Source organism: Nipponia nippon, unplaced genomic scaffold, assembly GCF_047370975.1.
Source record: "Nipponia nippon isolate SJK-2023a ecotype South Korea unplaced genomic scaffold, ASM4737097v1 scaffold_5, whole genome shotgun sequence".
NCBI lineage: Eukaryota > Metazoa > Chordata > Aves > Pelecaniformes > Threskiornithidae > Nipponia > Nipponia nippon.
Window position 1 is genome coordinate 93,673,839 of NW_028262369.1, and position 19,427 is coordinate 93,693,265.

The 19,427-nt window shown below is 39.4% G+C and overlaps 1 protein-coding gene across 4 annotated transcripts in view; it reads left to right on the plus strand.

The window, feature by feature from the left end:
• Window positions 1-19,427, plus strand: part of THSD7B (thrombospondin type 1 domain containing 7B) — a 540,474-nt gene that overhangs the window by 250,500 nt on the left and 270,547 nt on the right. For all 4 annotated transcript variants that reach the window (XM_087730295.1, XM_087730298.1, XM_087730296.1 and 1 more), the window contains 2 exons: window positions 17,143-17,233; window positions 18,884-19,057. In XM_087730295.1, the coding sequence (XP_087586421.1) occupies window positions 18,919-19,057 (139 nt within the window). In that variant the 5' untranslated portion in view covers window positions 17,143-17,233; window positions 18,884-18,918. The remainder of the gene's footprint in view (window positions 1-17,142; window positions 17,234-18,883; window positions 19,058-19,427) is intronic.

The window sequence follows — 19,427 nt, forward strand, 5'->3', positions numbered from 1 at the left end:
ATGGTGAGGCAGCTCAGGTTGCATAAGAAACTGGAGGGAAGAGGGGTGGGCTTCTAGGGAGCATCCGTACAAATCCAAGCTTCAGTGCGTCCATAGGACACCGTCTTAATTAGGTAACACAATAAAGGAAATATCATTTTTTTTTTTTTTCCTGGCAGAATTTTATTTGAGTTAATTGCTTTTAAAATGAGACTATAACTTTTTAGCAAGGAGAATGGGTAGCTACTGTTTAGATTTCATTTTGATAATTTTCGTAATACCATGTTTTACATTAGAAACCCAACTTCAGACATATAAAAGGCCACTCTTCTGTTCAAGACACTGAAACAATGAGGAGTCGTGCTAAGCAACCGAGCGCCTTGATTTAAGAAGAGAGCATATGTGAAGACGAGGTGCTTCATGTGTTGCCATTTTCTCTTGTAGATGAGGCTTGATTCGTGTGTGAGCATGGGAATCTGCTGTGTTTCAGAGTAGGGTCTAAAAATGTAAATGCATCTTTATGGTACGGGCTATAGTTCATGTCCTGCAAGGTGACTGCATGCAGTTTTAGGATAGACCCAAATTTGTTATCTCTCTTGGTTCGTGTGTGTTTGCTCGTTGCTCTTTGCAGCTATGGTTCTTGGAAAAACTTTTAGTTTCCCTGAGATTCTTAAATTATTTCAGAATCAGAAGAAAATTGCAGTTATAGATTTGGGGGGTTTCTGCTGGATTTTTTTTTCCCCCCTTCTTTTCACTTTGGTTCAAGATATACATGTTTTCTTTGCTATGGTATTTGTAAGAGGCTACGGTAGATGCAATGTTATTAATTGACACGTTTAATAAGTACATCAATGAGTGTTTTTTATGTATAGGACTGCTCAACTGTGTACATTACATGTTCTGGGGCTTTATCCAGAAACACAGTTTCCCTTCTGGAAATAAAGCAAAAAGATTTTTAACCAAGGAGTTTGTTTTTGAAGTGGATTAAATTGCTAACGAATTTCATTTGAGTTCAGTGACAGCAGGATCAGGTCCAGTATTGTAATCCTTCATATCAAATGGGTGACTTCCTTTTATACAGGGTTTATCTACTGCTCCTTGTAGTCTTTCAAAGAAAGATTTAGGGAGAGCTTTTATTTCATACTGATTTTCTTTTTTGAAAGAAAATGAAATTTTCATCATGAAAAATTCATGTATATATGCACTAATGAAGAAGCGTATGCGTCAGATTTATCTTGACGTATTTTTTGTATGGTTTCTCTCCATTAGCACTACCTCCTCTTTTTCCTCTGGTACAGTCTTTTTGAAGTGGATCCTTTCAGGATGGAGTCACTTTACAGAAGCTCAGGCCCTTGCATAAGCTGGGGTTCTTTAACATTTTTAATCTATCTTAATACTTTTCATATCCTATAGCAATACATAATAGCTTTTATTAAAATACTTACAATATCTCTTTTAAATCCCCAAATAACACTTGACATGTCGGGATTACATATAAGCGTAACCTTTTTTTTTTTGAGTGTGTCTGGGAATCACAACGAGCCTGATGGACGCTTATTTTTCACAGGCTGCTGTTTTAACCCCCCTACGGCAATCAGAAGAGAACTTGCAATAGTATATGTAATGTGAATAATTTTGGATACATTTCTTTTTCGTTTCTCTGAGACGCCTGTAAAAGAGGCTGGCTTCTGGAGCGTCTCATCACCTGCTTTCTGCAATCCCAGCCCATTTACTGTGTCCTGTAAGGGGCACCTGAAATCACTGTTCACATTTGAGAGTATTGCTAAAAAGGTTACAGTGGTTTTTTTGGTTGTTTTTTTCTTTTTTCTTTTCCTCTTTTACAGTGATTTTTTTTTTTGGTGGTCAGACTCGTACTGCTGTATTGGAATGGAAAGGTAGAGAAGGGACAGGGTTCATTGCTTGCATACCTTTTTGCTTGTTTGTTTAGTACTTTAAGATTCAAATTTATAGCTTTAAATGATACTTAACTACAAGAAGAACTTATTTAAATATAAAACTTTTTTTTTTTTTCAACTCTTGACACTTTCCAACTGAAGTCATATCCATATTTAAAGTATGTATTGTAGCTTAAGTAGAAGTTGCAGCCTGGATACAGATATTTTCAGGAGTCGTCTTTGGGCTGTTTAATGCAGGAAATTAGACTGGGTGTGCCTAGTGACCTACTTAAACGCTGTCAGTCTTTATTAAAGAAAATAAAATTTGAAACATTTGCAGGAAAACACGTATCTGTTAATTGGTTCAGAAATTAATAAAACAGTTGTAAACAATTTTGAATGGATTATGAATTCACAGACAGTTTGTTGAAATGGAAACATGTTAAGTAGCTTCTGGTGAGTTTGTTTGAAGAGATGTTAAGGTATAGACTTGGATGAGGATATACTTAGAAAAGTGTATATGTACAAAAGCAGAAAATTATACCACTGTACTGTAATTTCATTCCTAATGAACCCATGTTTGTAGAATAATATGTTTATTTTTAGCTCTGGGAGCAACTCCTGATTCTTCTCTGATGAGAAATGGTACATGAGAGCAAAAAGCTGGCAGCTCACGGGAGGAGACAAAAGGCAGAGTCGGTACTTTTGACTTATTTCCCTCTACAGGTTGCTTTGCATTAATAAACAATGATAGTTAATACAACAAATATGTAAAGTGTGGAAAATGAACAGTGTTCTTCCTGTGTTTCAGTGTCTGTATGTCATTTTGAGTGCATAAAGCATCCATTGAAATATCACTAAAATTGTTCTGTACGAAATCACTGATAATGTTGAAGTTCACTAGCATGTGTTAGGGTGCTAAGAAATAAAAAAACTACGCGGGTGAACGTTGACTAGGTTCACTGGCACAGGTACATGCCTATTTACCTGGCGCTTGTGCACCTGGGAGGCTTTGTGAGGTTTCTTCTCAAGTTATGCACCTCACACTTGCAGAGGGTCAAAGTCCTGCTGCCCCTAATCCAAAGACCTTCCCTTGCCTGGGGCGCTGCCGCTGTCCTGTTTTGGGGTCTTGGTGGTTCCCTGCTCCCCCCTTTCCCGGTGTGCAAGGGTGGGCTTTGCCACTGCACCCGCCGGGCATCGCCCGCTCCAGCCACGGGCTTTCTTAAGGCACGGTGGCTCTTCTGCAGTTTTACTGAAAAAAACGTTGGCTGTTTTTTGTTTTTTTTTTTTTTTTCGTAGCCTGAGGTGCCACTTCAACAATTTCTAATTATTCTTTCCCTTCTTGTTTAACCCAGGTTCTGGTCTGTGCTTAATTGGGTGTGATTCCATAATACATAGACTCTTTGTGGCGAGCTTCATGGATAGGCGCTTTCTTTAAATAATTGACTGTGTCTTCTTGTGGCAGCTCCCTGCTCATATTTCATCTCATATTCACATTCTTTGAGGCTGTGCAGTAATTTGGGTCTCATAGCCATAGTTTGCAGGGGGAATTGTTTAGAAAAGTTGCTGGCTGGATGCAGTGCTGCTTTGATTACCTGGAAGACAAACTGGCATTAGAATAAGACTATTTTGCTCAGCCTAGTTCTGATGCCGGTACAAGTTTTGTTAGAGATGCAATCATTTCTTGGGATCATCATTCAAGTATCTGATAGTAATTTGCCTAACCCAGAAATAGAGGAGAAAACCTCCTTTTTTTTTCTTTCTTTTCTTGGTATAAGATAGTCCATCAGTGTCTGTATAACGTTCCCTCATGGTTTAAATGCTTTTTCCCAGTTGATACATGGGGTATCAATCTTGCTAGCAAGCAAGAGAAACACTTCTGAGTTGGCCATCAGTTCCTCCCTTTCTAAGTATACGCTATCATCTCTTTACTCATGGGAGATGTGGCATCTGTCACTTATTCCCATGGGGTCCAGGGACTATCAAGTGTTGAAAGTGGCGGCCGCTTCAGTGAGTACTGACAACATAGATCTGAGTTTGGAGAGTCCGCATCATGGCTTTGGTGAGATGACCTTCTCCCAAGGTGGTTTTGGCAAAGGAGCCTACAGCTTTTCCCGTATGATCTCGTGTAGTTAGGAACCTGCCTTCTTCACTCGTACTGACAGCTTCCTCATCTGAAGATGGGTTATGCGTTGATATTTCAATACCGTGTTTCCTCTGCTGATGGTGTTTGTACATCGCAGTGATTTGGGTGGTAAACCCTCCCTTCTGTGTGTATAGGTGCCATCTATGCCCACGGAGGCATCAGGACCAGCCAGATCAGTCGTATGTATTCTGGACCCACAGGCTTGGCAATGTCTTAAATCACTAACACCACTGTTAAAATAAAGTGATGTTCTAAAAGCAGTTTAAGTTCTTCCCAAATAAATTCCATAAGATTAAAAATATATGGCTTATAATAATGTCTCTGTATATTTTGTATGAGATGATGCATGGCTGTATCTTCCTGCTAAATGCTGCATATTGTGTAAGTGTGACTTGTGCTTTTTCTTATTGATTATTCTAAAATACAAATTTACAATTGATTTTCAAGTCTTGGATGCTGCTGGAAACCTCTGCTAGGAATAGATTTATATAGATGATATTCACTGCTACTTCCAGCGTATGGAAACATACTGAAACACTATTTTTAGATGTTTTATATGACAGTCAAGCTTTTTGCTCACTCTCTTGCCTGTACTTTTATTTCTTGCAATTTGGAGAGTTTTGGATTAAAATAAAGAGAAAATTAGGTACAACATAATCAGTTTACCCTTAGCTTTCACAGTCCCTTATTACAATTGCTAATTTATCAGTGGGTAGTTTTATCAGTGGGTAGGCGCCTTTCTTTTGTAATGGGTACTGAGGATAATTTTAAATGCAACTTTTAAGCTTAGCCTATTTACATAGTACTTTGGGAGATTAGTTGCTCATGTATAAAGAACTATGTGCATTTGAGAGGTGTTCCTATAGCCCTCTTATGTGGTTTTTTTGACTGTTTGTCATAATAATCATTGATTTCTTTAGCAAGGTGTTTACCTCTAAGTAAGTATTGGAGTTGGAAGCAGGCAAACTTTTGAAAATTGCTTGAAAGTCTTTGGTCAGAGCAGTCTTTCTCAATTCACAATTCATATCGTGTTTGTCAGAATGGTCCAGAAAAACTGGGTTTTATGTTCTGCTGTAAGCCGTTTCCATGCTTCTGGGTTTTGGGTTCTTTGGGTTTTTTCCCCCCTCCCATCAAATGATCTTCGATGAAAGAGAAGGTGCGTTTTCCTGTCTCCTTCCCTTCTACCTCTGTATTTTTGCTTCCTTGTTTTTTAAGACATTAACATCACTAGCATCAGAACAGAAAATGTACTAAATCCTACTAAATAGGATTACATTAAAATGATGATTTAATTGAGCTCTTACACATGATAAGAAGTTTGTCTTATTTTGCTGAACTGCAGTTTACAGAGGTCCTTGGCAAGAGAATGCCAAGTTGCTTTCGACATTCATTAACACTGAGTCCAAATCACTGCTGATTTTTGTCTAGCAGGAAAAGTAACAAATAGAGAAGAGTAGAGCCTGTGATTTTAAGCGTATTTATATTTGCAAATGTGCATTTTCCTGTAAGTCCGGGGAAATTCTTTCCACAGGACAAGCAATCTTCTGTTTTTTTCCTTTATCTTAGATGTGGAATGATCCTATGAAACAATTGCTGGCATGACAAAATCCCGATCTCGAACGTAGGACAGGAAACATTTTCTACTTTCTAGAGATGAATCTTTTTGTATAACTCAAAGCAATTGCAGTCCTTTAAAAAAAGACTCATATACTGAAGAAAAATTACTTAGTAAATGGAGTTCTAACTCTAGTAGTAACCCAATTCCCTGCTAGTTTTACCATAGAAGGAAAAAAAATAATATAGGCAAAATTATGGCCCAGCTCTTGTGCTGCCTCTGCCAAATATTGTCTGGTAGACCAATTTTTAAAGAAATGCCCAGGGCTTGCAATATATTTACTTCTGCCATTAAAATCATAATTTTATTTTAGATTTGTTTGTGTCATCAGATATATTGGATTATTGCTACTATCAAGTCCTGTATTTAGTTCAGATTCCCGTCTTTCTGAAGGAAGAAAATGCTAGAGGAGGATAAAATAGTTCAAATAATGTGGAATACAAGCCTGAGAATGGATGCAGATTTTAATATTGGAAGTGTTTATAGTAGTAGCCCCAAATAATTTCAGCAAGCAAGAATGTATCAGACTTGGGAAGCTATCAACAACAGAGATTTTATTTAGTTTAAAGTACAGCCATTTCTCTGCAGAAGCTGGTAATCTCTCTAAGTGTAAATCCACAGAGAGAACTTCTGCAAGCACCGATTTCTCCTGAAGGTTGACTCAGTTTTTATTTGAATTCTGAAACACACTGAAAATGAAGACTAAAGTCTGGTAAACATCCATCTATGTGTATCCTTTTCCAAAAGCCTTTATGCATTAGTTGACTCATTCATTAATTCACCTAATTTGGAAAAGTGAAGTATTTGGGGAAAAAAATAGGCAGTAAAATATATTAACCTGCAAAAGTCTGACAAGTTTGTCTCGACTAGTACGAAAAATGTGTTTGTTCTATGTCTTTTTAAAAAAATAAAGTTTTAGTGTACTCTAACCACCACAAACTCCAGCGGACAAAATGCAAGTCCAGTGTGGGCAATTGAAATTGAAAACTTTGGGCAACCTCCTGTTGACTATCATGTTTTTAAAATATTCTTATTAGCCCCGTCTTGGCACCCTGTGAGTTGTTCTGTGGGTCCTTCCCCTGAAACAGTGTTTGATACTCCGTGCTTGCAGCTTACAGTTGTGCCCAGTATGACTAAATATATATGTTTGACTTTGCTATTAATAATGAGATGCAGCTTTAAAACACAACTAGCCAGGGAACATTAGATTTGGTAGCATTTGTTGTATAGACTCTGTCTATTCTTTCTTGAACCAAATGGAAATTAGTCCATAGGGTGTTTATCAAATTTTAAGTTATTTAACCTAATATAGTTAAATAAAAATCTGTTTTTTGTAGTGGTACACGTAACTGTTAAGAATGAAGTAAATAGCATTTTTTGCAATTGCATTTTTTGGATATTTACAGGTACTTTCGTCTTTTTTCAGAGAGGAGTATGAGCAAGGCTTTAAGAGAGGGCTGAAAGCAAGTGTGATGAATAGATAAAAGCAAAAGAAGTCAAAGATAGATTTTAAATTGCTTTCTAATATAGACATTAGTAATATGGTAAAAATAGATGTAATCATGAAACCTGACTATCTTAATACATTCCTGCAAGGCGATCTTAATTCTAGCATTTCTTAAATGCTGATTATTTGCAAGTCTAAAATTGTTATAGTGTCCCATTTTGGATATAATGTAGCGTGTCTGTAGTGTTTCTTCTATAAGCTTTTCCAGGAAAAAAAAGAGGCAGAAAACAATAGAGGCGAAAATGTGGGAGGCATGAAAATGACCCCAGGGAATCAGGAAACAGGAGAGAGGAGGTGCAAGTGAACAGAGGGCTAGTTAGGAGAAGGAAGAAAATATTGTAGGGTGAGACAAAGACTGAGCAACCCAGCTGAGAAAAGGTAGCAAGTTTCATAAAATGATATCTGTTATCTTTTGGGAGAAATCAACCTATTTAGTATGGGAAAGAATTAGAGGTGGAAGATGGAAGGGGTTTGAGCACTTAGGAAAAGGTAGCCAGGAGCAGATGTGTGGCAGGTGGTTAAACTGAAGGGCAGAAAGAGATGGCAGAACTGAATAAAGAAGAGAGGATTATTTTGAAATGGGGGCAAGCTTGCCTGGTCGTAGGACTTGCAAGAGGTGAACCACAACCTGAGATCTGATATCAGTTGGCGTGAGCTTGGTAGACCAAGCGTTGTCGTGGGAAGTAGAAGCAAAATAAAAAAGTGGAGGACAATGTAGAATATCTTGTATGGTCTATGGCTGTCTGATCCCACTTTGAGCAGAAGGGTGGATGAGACCTTCTGAGGTAGGGACCTGCCAACCTGGATTATCCTGTGAATGGTGAGAGAGCAGACCTGATGACTGTACTCACAGAAAAGAGCGGTCAGAGCAGGTAAGCAGTCCTCAGTGCGGTGCAAATAATTGTGTGATGGGAAAGGATCCATCTCAAACGAAGCTGATCTTGAGAAAAACTGAGCTGTGAATGTGGAGGTACGGGACTGCGCAGCCATGGAAATTCACTGTGGTTCACTGACCACGTTACAGAAACAGAGCTTAGGGAGGAAACGTATCTTCTTTTTTTTTCTCTCCTCTCATGCCCATCCTTTTCTTCAGTAAATCTGCACCTTAATGATATTAAGAAGGCATAAAATAGAAAATTGTTTTTGAAATCAAGTTGAAAATGCCTTTTTCAATGAATAAGATTGTTGAAACGGCACTGCAAAACTGATGAGGGCACTACAATCACAAGGCAAAATATGTCCTCACCCTATAAGCTGAGGTTGGTGAGAATAAATGTGGGGGTTAGGAGTGAGTTGAAGGAAACTGGGTGACAGAGGAGTTGGTCAAAGTTTGAGCATCAGTGGAAGCTGTGCAGAAAGAAGAACGTGGTTGGCTTCAGTACTCAGAAGAGGAGAAACGAGGAAAGTGGTGGAAGAAACTGGAAATCTCAAGAGTGGAGGCAGGGAAGTTCAACATTTCCAACACTGTTTGATCCATAGCAGTGAGTGTGAGAGAAGGAGAGCGCTCTACAGGAGACAAAGCCACATCCCTCAAGTAGTCACTTTGACAACCAGTGGTGGAGTAGGAGATGAAGGGACTGTAGGTGGCTCTGGGGTTTTAGTGATGGAGCAGGTGTTCCTAAAGCAATATGGCAGTAACAGGGGATAGGTGGGAGTTAATGGGGGGGGGTCTCTGTAAGAAAGGTGTGGAAGGAGATGGAGAACTGGAATTTGGGCACCAGTGACGAGGAGGTGATCACTGCACTGTACATTGATAATTTTGATAACTGTGTTTGTGTCAGGGAGAGAAAAACCAGGCTGATGCTATCTGCAGCATAGGAGAACCTAGGAGATTTTGGTTTTGTGGAAGTGTTTCACCCAGGTTTGACATGGGTGTGAATTTCATTGTCTGATTCACTTTGGTAGTAGGTTTGGCCCATTTTCTATGCTCAGGTGTTTAATTTTTTAATTCAGACCTACCGCTGCTGAATGCACAAGTAGGAACTGTTCCTTTGGTAGAACTGGCAAAGAGAAATTCTTTCAGGAAGATGTATCCTTTCAGCGCGGGAAGGGTTGTTAGTCAGGGGCCCACCAGGAAAAACCATTCTGGATCCTTGTGGGCCGCACCGTCAGACAAACCAGAGAACACTTGAAGTTACCAGTAGCGCGCTGAAGCTCTGAAATATGAAAATAACTGATAATTTTCATAGGTCACTCTCTTTCCCATAAACCAAACTCATCTGCTCTCCTGGGGAGAGAGAGAACAACTGGGCTGACTTCTCATTATCTCTTCCTATGGCGTATCCTTATTGAATTACTGCCAGGTAGAGGCAGCAGATGCTCATCAAGCCACTGCAGGACTCCTCTGTTAATTGAACTGTAATGGGGATGACAGCAGGGAAGGTCAGGATGATGGGACCAGTGATGTAATGTGAACTCTGGTAAGAACAACCTGCACGGGCAATTGACCTTGCTTAAATAATATTATACTGAAGGCTTTTATCATTTGATATCATTATGATTTTTTTTTTTCATATCAATACTGCAATAGTGTCAGGAACCCCTGTGTGAATCATATTATATTGTGTTCAGGGCAAATATATTTCTCACCCTAAAGAGATTAGACTTCCCAATGTGATAAAATACAGTGAGTGACTTTAACCAGCTAGAGGGGAGAAGAAACGGGAATGAAAAAGGTAACAATGACAAAATTTTTAAAAAGATGTATAGCTTTACTCAGCTGGTTGCTTCAACTGCTTTGAAGGGTAGTATCGTTCTTTCTAACTGCCCTTATGGCGATTTGGTATTTTTGTTGTCGTCATGCGTAGTTAATCTTGGGGTGAAAGCAAGTCCGCTTCTAAATAAATGTGCAGGTGTTATTAATGGATGTTGATGTGAAAAACATATTCCTACACCTGGTTCTGCAGCTCTTGCAAAGTGCTTGGGAACGCCTGAGTTTCAGGCATGCATCCGAACGCCGGGTTCTGAGCCAGAGCGCGTGCCTGGTGTTTCTTCCACTCCGGAGGAAGCGATGTGATGCGATGATGTGAGCTCGGAGCCGCTGCGTGCATCTTCTGTGGAGGCACGTTTTTCCTGGGTATTGCCGCTGCAGGGGGGAAATGAGGTCTGTGAAGCCTTTCCCTGAACACCCTCGCACAGTAGCATGAAGAAGTTTGGTATAAGCAGTAGCTTGTGCATTTCTGAAAATGAATTCCACCTAAATGCTGCTTTTCATTACAAGCCATGCGTTATTACCCTGTGTTACTCTTGGTGTGTTGGAGTAAGTCGGTATGGCAATTAGCACAAGCTGGGTTCAGAGCGCGGCGTGTGCCCGTTGGCATCTGTGCGTGTGCTCAGAAGCAGTATTTGGAAGCAGAAGCGGAGTTCTTTATCCCAACGCTCTTTTTTTTTTTTTTTTTTTTTTTAAAGTAATATTTTTTCTGGGCCAATCGACATCAATGACTGGGGCATCTGTTGCAAAGTGGATGGAAGGAAAATGAATGAATCAATAGTAAGGCATCACAAAATATATTTAGTTAACTCTATAATTATTTAAAGTACATGTTCTTACGTGAGTCCTGACATAGACAGGTTTTTTTTCTGTAGAAAAGGTGAAGCCTTGGTTGTAGGAGACTTCATCACAGAACTTGGTGATGTTTGATAGGAAATGAAGAACTACGGTGTCAGTGTTTGATTAAGAGTGCTCCTCTGGAGAGCCTGCGTGTGTTTGGAGTGGTATAGTGTTTGCATTGCATTATGCTGCGTATTTTCTCCTTTTCTACGAGTTCGTACTTTGGTGCATTGAGGTAAACGGCTGATGACAGAGGATGCATTGGAATAAATGTTTATTTCAGCACTTTGGAAATGAGTTTTTTGAAGTGGAATTTGTCTTGTGGATGTGTGTGTGTCTCTTCGTGTTAGCTCATTTGGGTATAGACTAGAGCTAGGTAGTGCAAATGGCAAAATAGTAACGACTACATACAGATAGAGGTATGAATACTGTGGAAAAGAAATTATTCTTGATGTGTTACAGCAGAAAGAAAACTTTATGTATTCAAGAAGTATTGAAGTTGGCCTCTGCATAGTTGTGTGTGTAAGAGCAGGCTTATTTTAGCCATAGTCACCAATATGGAGAGGTTCAAAACTGAACCCCACATACTCTCCCCGGAACTGAATAGCAAGTTAAAACTGTAACATTTTCCTGCCTATCTGTAGTTAATTTGTTGGGTCAGATGCTTGGGTGCGTGCATGCGGTCCATTGCTCTGGTTGTTCCATAGAAGTGTAGAATATAACAATTTAAATTGGAGATAAGCTTCAGATACGCCAGTCCTATGGCAAGCAAGCAGGTGGTCCTTCCCTTGCTAAGCAGAGCCTAAGTCTTTGCTGAGCTCGTGTGCTTGCTGGTACTTGATCGTATTATTTTGACCTTGTGTTTAAGATTGATAAACTCTGTGTGATGGCCATGTTCCAGTGAGGAGAAAAAAAGCCTGACCTACAGCCTGCGATGCTGTATTAGTGTCAAATAATAAAGTAATACCGGAATGCAGAAGAAAATCACTGCAGTAAAGCAATTTAATTTCTGAGAACTGAAAGCACTTTAATGGGAACGCTAGGAAAATCTGCCGTTGGTCCTGCAGCAGAGGTTATGAGGTGATTTTTTTTTTTTCTTTTTTTGAAACTCTGCTGTCTTGTAATTGGTGACTTTGAAGCTTTCTGTTGTTTTCAGTGTGAACGGTCGTGCTGCCAAAGTAGGGAGTTTGGTCTCTACTGAGTCTGATTTCCAGGTTTGCCTCTTAGAGGAAAGTAATTCCAAATACTAGTTTTCAGATGGTATTATACTGCTGAACGTGCATTATATGCAATGTTTTGCCAGTGAAGTGAGAGTAATCCTCTTTGAACAACAACTTGCAATAGCATTTACTGAAATGGTGTTGGAAACAGTGCCAGCTCCTTTTCCCTTTGTCTGCTTAATTGCAATTTAACAGTAATCCAAGATCTATGCAACTGTGGCAGCAATTCTTAGATATAGCTGAGTTTGAAAGGGCCTTTAATTCATCTAGCGCCAACGATAAAAGCTACAGCAGAGTAGTATGTTGATAATGGACTCAAACTTTTCTCTAACCATTGAAAAATAAACAAAAAGAAACTTTTTCCCCCCCCTCAGAGCTATAAAGTTTTGCTGTTACGGAGAGGATGTGCTATAGTGTGAACATGTCACTGAGCTTGTTCTGGGCTGTGTTCTGCTGTGCTGGCTGACCAGCCTGCCATGAGAAGGCACCCAGGTGTAGGTATATATAGGTTATATACATAACCTATTAAAAAAGCCCCAAACTTACGTAGGTTCAGGGTGTGACTCCATAAGTTTATAAGAGGGCTGTCAGATGCAAAGATCTTCTGACTCAGGGGGTGTGGAAGCCACGTCGTGTTGGAGGCTGGGAAGGTAGAGCGAGAAGTGTTATTTACGCACGCTCTGTTCTTACACGGCACCCTGGGCATTTGGCATCCTTCTCCTGTCGGAGGCAGGAGCTGGGACTTTGCGGATATTTGGTTTGAGCTGCTACAGCCTTTCTTGTATTTAATTAAATATATGAAAGTGCACAAGCAGTGTGAAAAGGTTACTTAAAAGTTATTGGACATTTTCTGTGTTCTGCTGCTCAGAAAAAAAATCAATGCCTGAGTTCACAACAGAAACCTATTGACAGTCTTGAGCATTTTGATCTTAATTGCTCTGTACTTATTCCTGCTGCGAGGAGTATGATAGCAGCCTGAAGAACATTTGTGAAGGTGAATTAGCCTACTTTTGAGCACTAAGACACAACACCGAGAGCACCAAAAGGTCCGTGGCAGTTAAATACCATTGAGAAGTCCAAGACTTGGATAACATTTGGGTACTTACATATTGGGTCACACACTGGATGATTTTTGTAGAAGGAAACTCCTTGGTTGTTGAGCATCGTTCATCCTCCTCTCAACAGATATGGGGGCTGTAGGGGAAAGAAGAAAAATGATCATCCTGATACTCCTCAAATGCACAAACTTTTGAATCCTTGACTTTGAAATCTCCCTGCTCTTCTCGCAGAGTGTAAGCTGTACATGTTTGTGTACAAACGAAGCAAATTTTGCTTCAACTACATTTAACTGATCTACTAAACTGGCTTCCTCAGAAAAGTCTGAAATCGCTTAGACTTTTATTATTGAAAGTCAGGTATGTTCCCATAGAGTCCATTGGAAGCACTTAGAGTGAAGGAGATGTAACAGCAGTATCATTTCACAGAATAGTTCTGCTCTATCACTGCTTTAATTAAAGTTGTTCTACTGATGGAAAGTCTATTCTCTGGTGTTTTCTTTAATGTAGTCATAATGCATCAGTTTGAGCTCCCTTGCTGGAACATCTTTCATTATAATCCACTTAGCTAAGTTTATAATTAAACTTCTAAATTCAAACCTGCTTTTGTTACATTTTTAGGATGTACAAAGACTGAAGCAGGAAAATTTAGGATTCATGGTTTGTACCCCAAACAAATCGATGTAAGTTAAGAAGCAATTCACTGGCAGTACACTTATTGCATATTCTTGTTTTTAATCCCCAGGATCTTCCATAGCTTTGGGACACAAAGTGAATATGATTGAAGAAAAAAGATTAAATAATTAATAGATTCTTATAATTTGACTATAGAGATCACCAAAATACCTGAACTTTCAAATATAACTGGTGAAGATGGTGACTACCTACTAAGCTTTCCAGCAACCAAGTGTTGAGGAAGGTCGTTAAGGTTTATACATGAAAATGGACCAGGGTGAATTTATGTTCGGCTTTGTCGATCTGGAGGTTGTGCAGGCTTACTCCCGGCCCAAAGCAGGCTGGTTTGGACCATCTGCTGGTTGTTTGGAGTTGTCTTCCGTATGCAGATGTGTTAACACCAGATGTTCTTTCAGGCATTATTACTGTTATTGTAGCAAATTACCAAAGAATTGTAGAGCTTAATGTTTCGATTCCTGATGAGTGACCACTTAGGACAAAAACAGTCAGGCAGTTGTCAACCTGATGTATAAATTTAGCTCATTCGCGCTGTATGGTTTTATCCAGGATTTTCTAGAATGCTCCAGGAAGAAGAGTAGCTATTCTTCGCTGAGGTTTGGAGATGAAGAAGTAGAGGTATAGAAAATCAAGCTACTGTTCTCATATACGCAAAGTCACTCCACTGAAATCAAGGGGAGCGCTTGCAGAATCAAGTATTAGTGTCAGAGCGTGACCTTAAGTGACTTTTTGCACAGGAGGTCTCTGACACAGCTGGAAGTGGAATGAATTTAGGGTGTCCCTACTTTAACCAGAAGACTGTCTTTCTCCAAATGTGTAAGTGGAAAAATGTGTAGTGTTTGTTTTCCATATGGAAGTAAAGACAATTTAGTGTAACTATGTTCATTAAATAAAAAATTGGGCAGTATGCATGTACACCCATGCCATGGGCGCATATGCACTTATATCTGAAGGTCTCTTCCTAGTTTGATGTATGTGACTGTGCAAACGCTTTCATTTTATTAAACTCAGTACCTGTAGCACTAGCATTAGTGGTTTTTTGGAAAGATCTCCCTCAGGGATGGTCTGCAGTGCAGGTCCGTGGTGATCAGCCGTTGCTGCTCCAGGCCAGGCATTCTGCTGTCTTAGGACAGAATAGAATTAGCTTTTTGGATAACAGCATTCTGAGAAGGCAAAGCAGATTTTACTGGTATCTGAGGATAAAGAGTATGCTATAAACATCCAGATTATCTTGGAATCTCACAAGCGATGGGTTTGTGCTATGTGTAGCAGGCAAACAGTTGCATACTTACTGCTTACGTATATGTTAAGGAAATTTATTCATGATTAATGATGCTTATCTTTGTGCTATACACCTGCCAAAAGATCTGTAGCCATGCATATGATCTGCAATTGCTTTTTTTTTTGTTGCTGTTTAAAGTGTTTGGGATTATTCTAATTGCATTGTGTATTTTAGATGGAGGGTGCTACCCAGGCGTCCTTGTCAGTATTCCCTTGTCTTACAAAGAAAGTAGGTCAGATTTACCCGTGACGGGGAAGGTCACAACTCCTGGTGAACTCAGGGGGAATTTAATGGATGTATGACAAGGCTGAAATCATGTCTCAGGTTTAGATAGTTTAAGTTGATCTTTTTCTAAGTTCAGTAATAAATACTGTGTAATTCCATGTTGGAGCAGAGCCAGACTGAACTTTCCTAAACCACAGAAATGGTGCAGAACGACTAAAGAAACCTCTTGTCCCATGGAAACTTGCAGAAAGAGCAACTGGTCCCTTCTCTACCAGTGCAATACATGTGGAGCGGGGAGTCAAAATTGGACCACCAATCTTTTGTCTTTCAGTGTTGGATGATTTTGAGGACTCTAACGTGTCTTGGACTAGCACAGTGCCTGTCACTTGGAAACATCGGCCTCTGCGTGCACATCTGTAGCTTGTGGCTGTCCGGGCAGGGGTGGGAAAATGGGAAAAGCTTCCCAGAGGCTTTTATCCCGCCCTAGCTAAGCAGGGATTAGACCGGGATTTGGCTGCTGGATATTTCATTGATGTTGAAAATGAAATTAAATTTTGAAGACTTAAGAGATATGATGTTTATTTGTCAGCTGTATGCATGTTTGTTTATTTATAACGTTTTGACACTATACTTGAATGCTGTGTTTTCAGCAGAAATGCAGGTTTCTAAATTAAGTCTGCTATTCAAAGCTAATTTTGTTCAATCCTGTCATTAAGAGAATTAGCAGTGGATTAGATAATGTAAATGCATTGTTATGATCATTAAAAAACTTGCACGTGGCTTTTTCAAGACTGCCTGTATATTCCCAGCCATTACAGCTAATGTATGATATCCCTGTTTTTCTGAACAAGATTCCATACAAACCAAATAAAACTAAAAGGATGCTTGTGTCTAATCCTTCAAATACACGAAAAGAACACCTCATTATTTAATTTAATGAGAATCTATTAGTGCAGACTATTAATTGGCCAGGCCTGTATTACGAAGGATATTGAAGAAATACAGATAATCAGTTTTGGAACAGCGAGATATTTTTCAGTGTAAAACACATATCTTGAACATATTTAAGGAATTGCATGAATTTAATCATGACTAGTCTTGGTGAAGTCAATTTTTAAAATGTAAATTTCTTTTTTTATTTTTTTTTCTTCATTTTTCCTCTCTATTTGCCAGTTTACAGCTAGCCATGCTGACACATTTGGGAGCTGAGATATACTGTAACTAAATTTGATGTGAAGTGTTGGTGGCCTTCATAATGTAATTTATTCATGTTTCTGTAGATAGCATATGTTGCCTGTGCAATAATTTTTTATCGTATCAGGACAGAACGGCTACTGTTCCAAATAGTGTTATACAAACCTAGATATACAGGCAAATTTTTATTGTGCTTTGCTGTGGTGTAAATCAGTGAACTCTATTGAGCTTGGCTGGGGTGGGCAAGATTAGAATCAGTCTCATGGTGTCTAATTTATTTCTGTTTTTTCTGACTTAATGTAATCTCTGTTCTTGCTCCGTGGGGAGCAGCAGCCAGTTATCTTTGTAGTCCTGCCCGAAGAATGGACATATACGAATCCCCTTGTTTTGGGCAGGAGGCTGCTACTCCCAGGGATTTATTGCTGTTTACTGACCCTTTGAATGCCGAGATGAAGGCAGTGTGTTGAGAAAGCAGCTGATGAATGCTACTGGTGCTTCATTAAAAGTCTCAGCGTCTTTATCAGCTGTTATCTGAGGTTTCCTTGGATTTGCCCATTTCATGCCCCCACCTGTTTAAGGCATGTTGTTTTTATGGCATTCTTTTGGACCTGGAGAGCTGCCCTGCAATTCAGATGAGTGTTGTCCGTGCAGGGCTGGGCGTGCTGGCTCCCCTCCAGTAATTAAATCTGAGCATCTGAATAATTTCTTTCCTTGTTTTGCATTTTTGGGTGTGAACTGTGTTGGAGCCAATGTCACTAATTCCTCTTCTTTCCCTTGACAGAAAGTCGGTGACTTCGTTTTCTGACCGTCATAGATGCTGACTGCAATGCTGAAGACACTGGGCGAGTCCCTCCTCAGCTCTTCTGTGTGAGGTGAGCAGCCACCTAGACAGGCAAAAAAAATTAATTGCAGGATGTCTGAGGGCCTCCCGTTTGCTCCCGAGGACTTCCCTACTGTATTTGCGTTGGGGAGGAACGAGGTCCTCTCCGTCTGATTTCTGAAGGATGCTCAAGATTTCTGAGCTTCACTTGTGGTCTGCGTTACTTTGTCCAGGTGTTGGGACTCAGCGGGTTGCATTCTGAATTAAATGTGAATTCTGAATTAAACTAACCCAGAAGACACGAGCAAAGCAATAAATCTGGTCCTTGCCTGCATTACTGTATTTGGTCAGCTTGAGGGGTTTTCAGGTCTTACCTGAAATGCTGTTCATCTGAAACACAAGAATGAACTAAACCAGATAACAGATATTACATTGTATCTTCCACTGTAGTTAGTCAATATCTGATTAAATATAATTGCAGTAATTTATCATGATAGAAACTGTTTCTAAGTAATTTAAATACAGCTTGAAATGAAAAGTTTTACTGTATGTTCAATATGTACTATTTTCAGGTTTATCTTCAGTTTCTTATCAAGACCGATGCTGTGTATTATGTGTTATGACAATGTTGCTTTTCATAAGGTTGGGAATGTAATGGAATTTTCTGGACGAAGCTTCTAATAACTGATAATTTTAATGAAAATCACCAAGATTATGTCAATGAAGAAAAATCTTGAAGCCAGGTGTTACCGCTCTCCTTACGCTAATACGGCTGTGACATTTTTACCTATAAAAGTAGGATTGATCACTAATAAGTAGAAATACATTGGGAATTTAAACATGGTATAAATACAGAAGATATTACATAAGAAAAAATTAATATGTGAATTTACATCAGAAACTAGCTCTTGTTTGATGTGCCATGTACCATGAACATTTTTTGAGACTTCAAAACTGTTCCCACTTGAACGTGGACGAATCCAGAATATCTTGAGAGACCTCTCTGGATTAACTTGTTGCTGATCTGGAGCTCAAAGATCAGGGACTTGAATGTGAGTCCCAAATTCCAGAGAAATGCCTGAGTAATGTCTAGTTTTCCCTTTCAGCCTGGCTCATCATGTACTGTTGAGCAACCCCTGCTTTTCCTGCTGCCTTTCTCATGTTGCTTTTGTGTATCCCGTGTTCACACGTGGTATGGAGCTAAAACAGTTCCAGGTCTGGTATTTCAGTTGTCAGGGATCTTAAATGTAGGATGTGGGGTCTGTATTCAGAGCTGAATTGTGCACCTGGAATCTATTCTCAGCTTTGGTTTAGCCTGCCTATAGCATGATAACATTCATGCAAAAGGTAAATTAAATAGAGAAAAGAAGGGACACATCACAGACTGTTATCAGTTCCCTTGCCATTTATTTGCACTGTCAGTTTTCTTCTTAAGAACCTGCTAAAAGCATTTATGATGGCTGTATTTGTAGGATGGGACTGCAGGTCCTCCGGGAGCTGGCCCTCTCCTCTCTCTGCCCCCCCACCTTTTTTCCCTCTCTTTCTCTCCAAGTGAAGCCTCTCTTAACAGACTTATTCTCAATGAATCCAGCACACAGGGAGTATGAAATGCACAGTGGCCACCAGGTTACCCTTAGGCTGAGCCTGTTGCCTTGGCGTTTTAAGTCTTTTAGCATGCTTTTTCTTTTTTTGTTAATTCTAGGACCAAAGAAGACAAGAGACTGAATTATCTGAATTATGCTTCTACAACAGAACTGGGTTTCTCCTCATTGGGCATGGCAGAGCCTGGGGAAGTCCTTCCCTTTGTTTGTTTTCTTAATGTTACAAACAGCTGATCTGGAAGCCAGGAGAGGTCATCAGTTTGTCTGGAAAACAGGTAGGAAAAAGATATGTTGGTTTTATCTACTAGATAATTCCTGCATTCAAGGATGGAGTGATTGCCCTTTCTGCGTTCTGTTTTGGCTCAATAATAAGTTAAAAAAGCCTCATAATGTCTTCTGTTCTAAATGTCTAAATTCTAAATGTCTAAATTCTAAATGTCTAAATTCTAAATGTCTAAATTCTAAATGTCTAAATTCTAAATGTCTAAATTCTAAATGTCTAAATTCTAAATGTCTAAATTCTAAATGTCTAAATTCTAAATGTCTAAATTCTAAATGTCTAATTGTCTTCTGTTCTAAACTTTTCTAAAAACTGAAAAATAGGGGGATTTAATCTCTATTTTAAATTAGTAATCTTCATGTCTG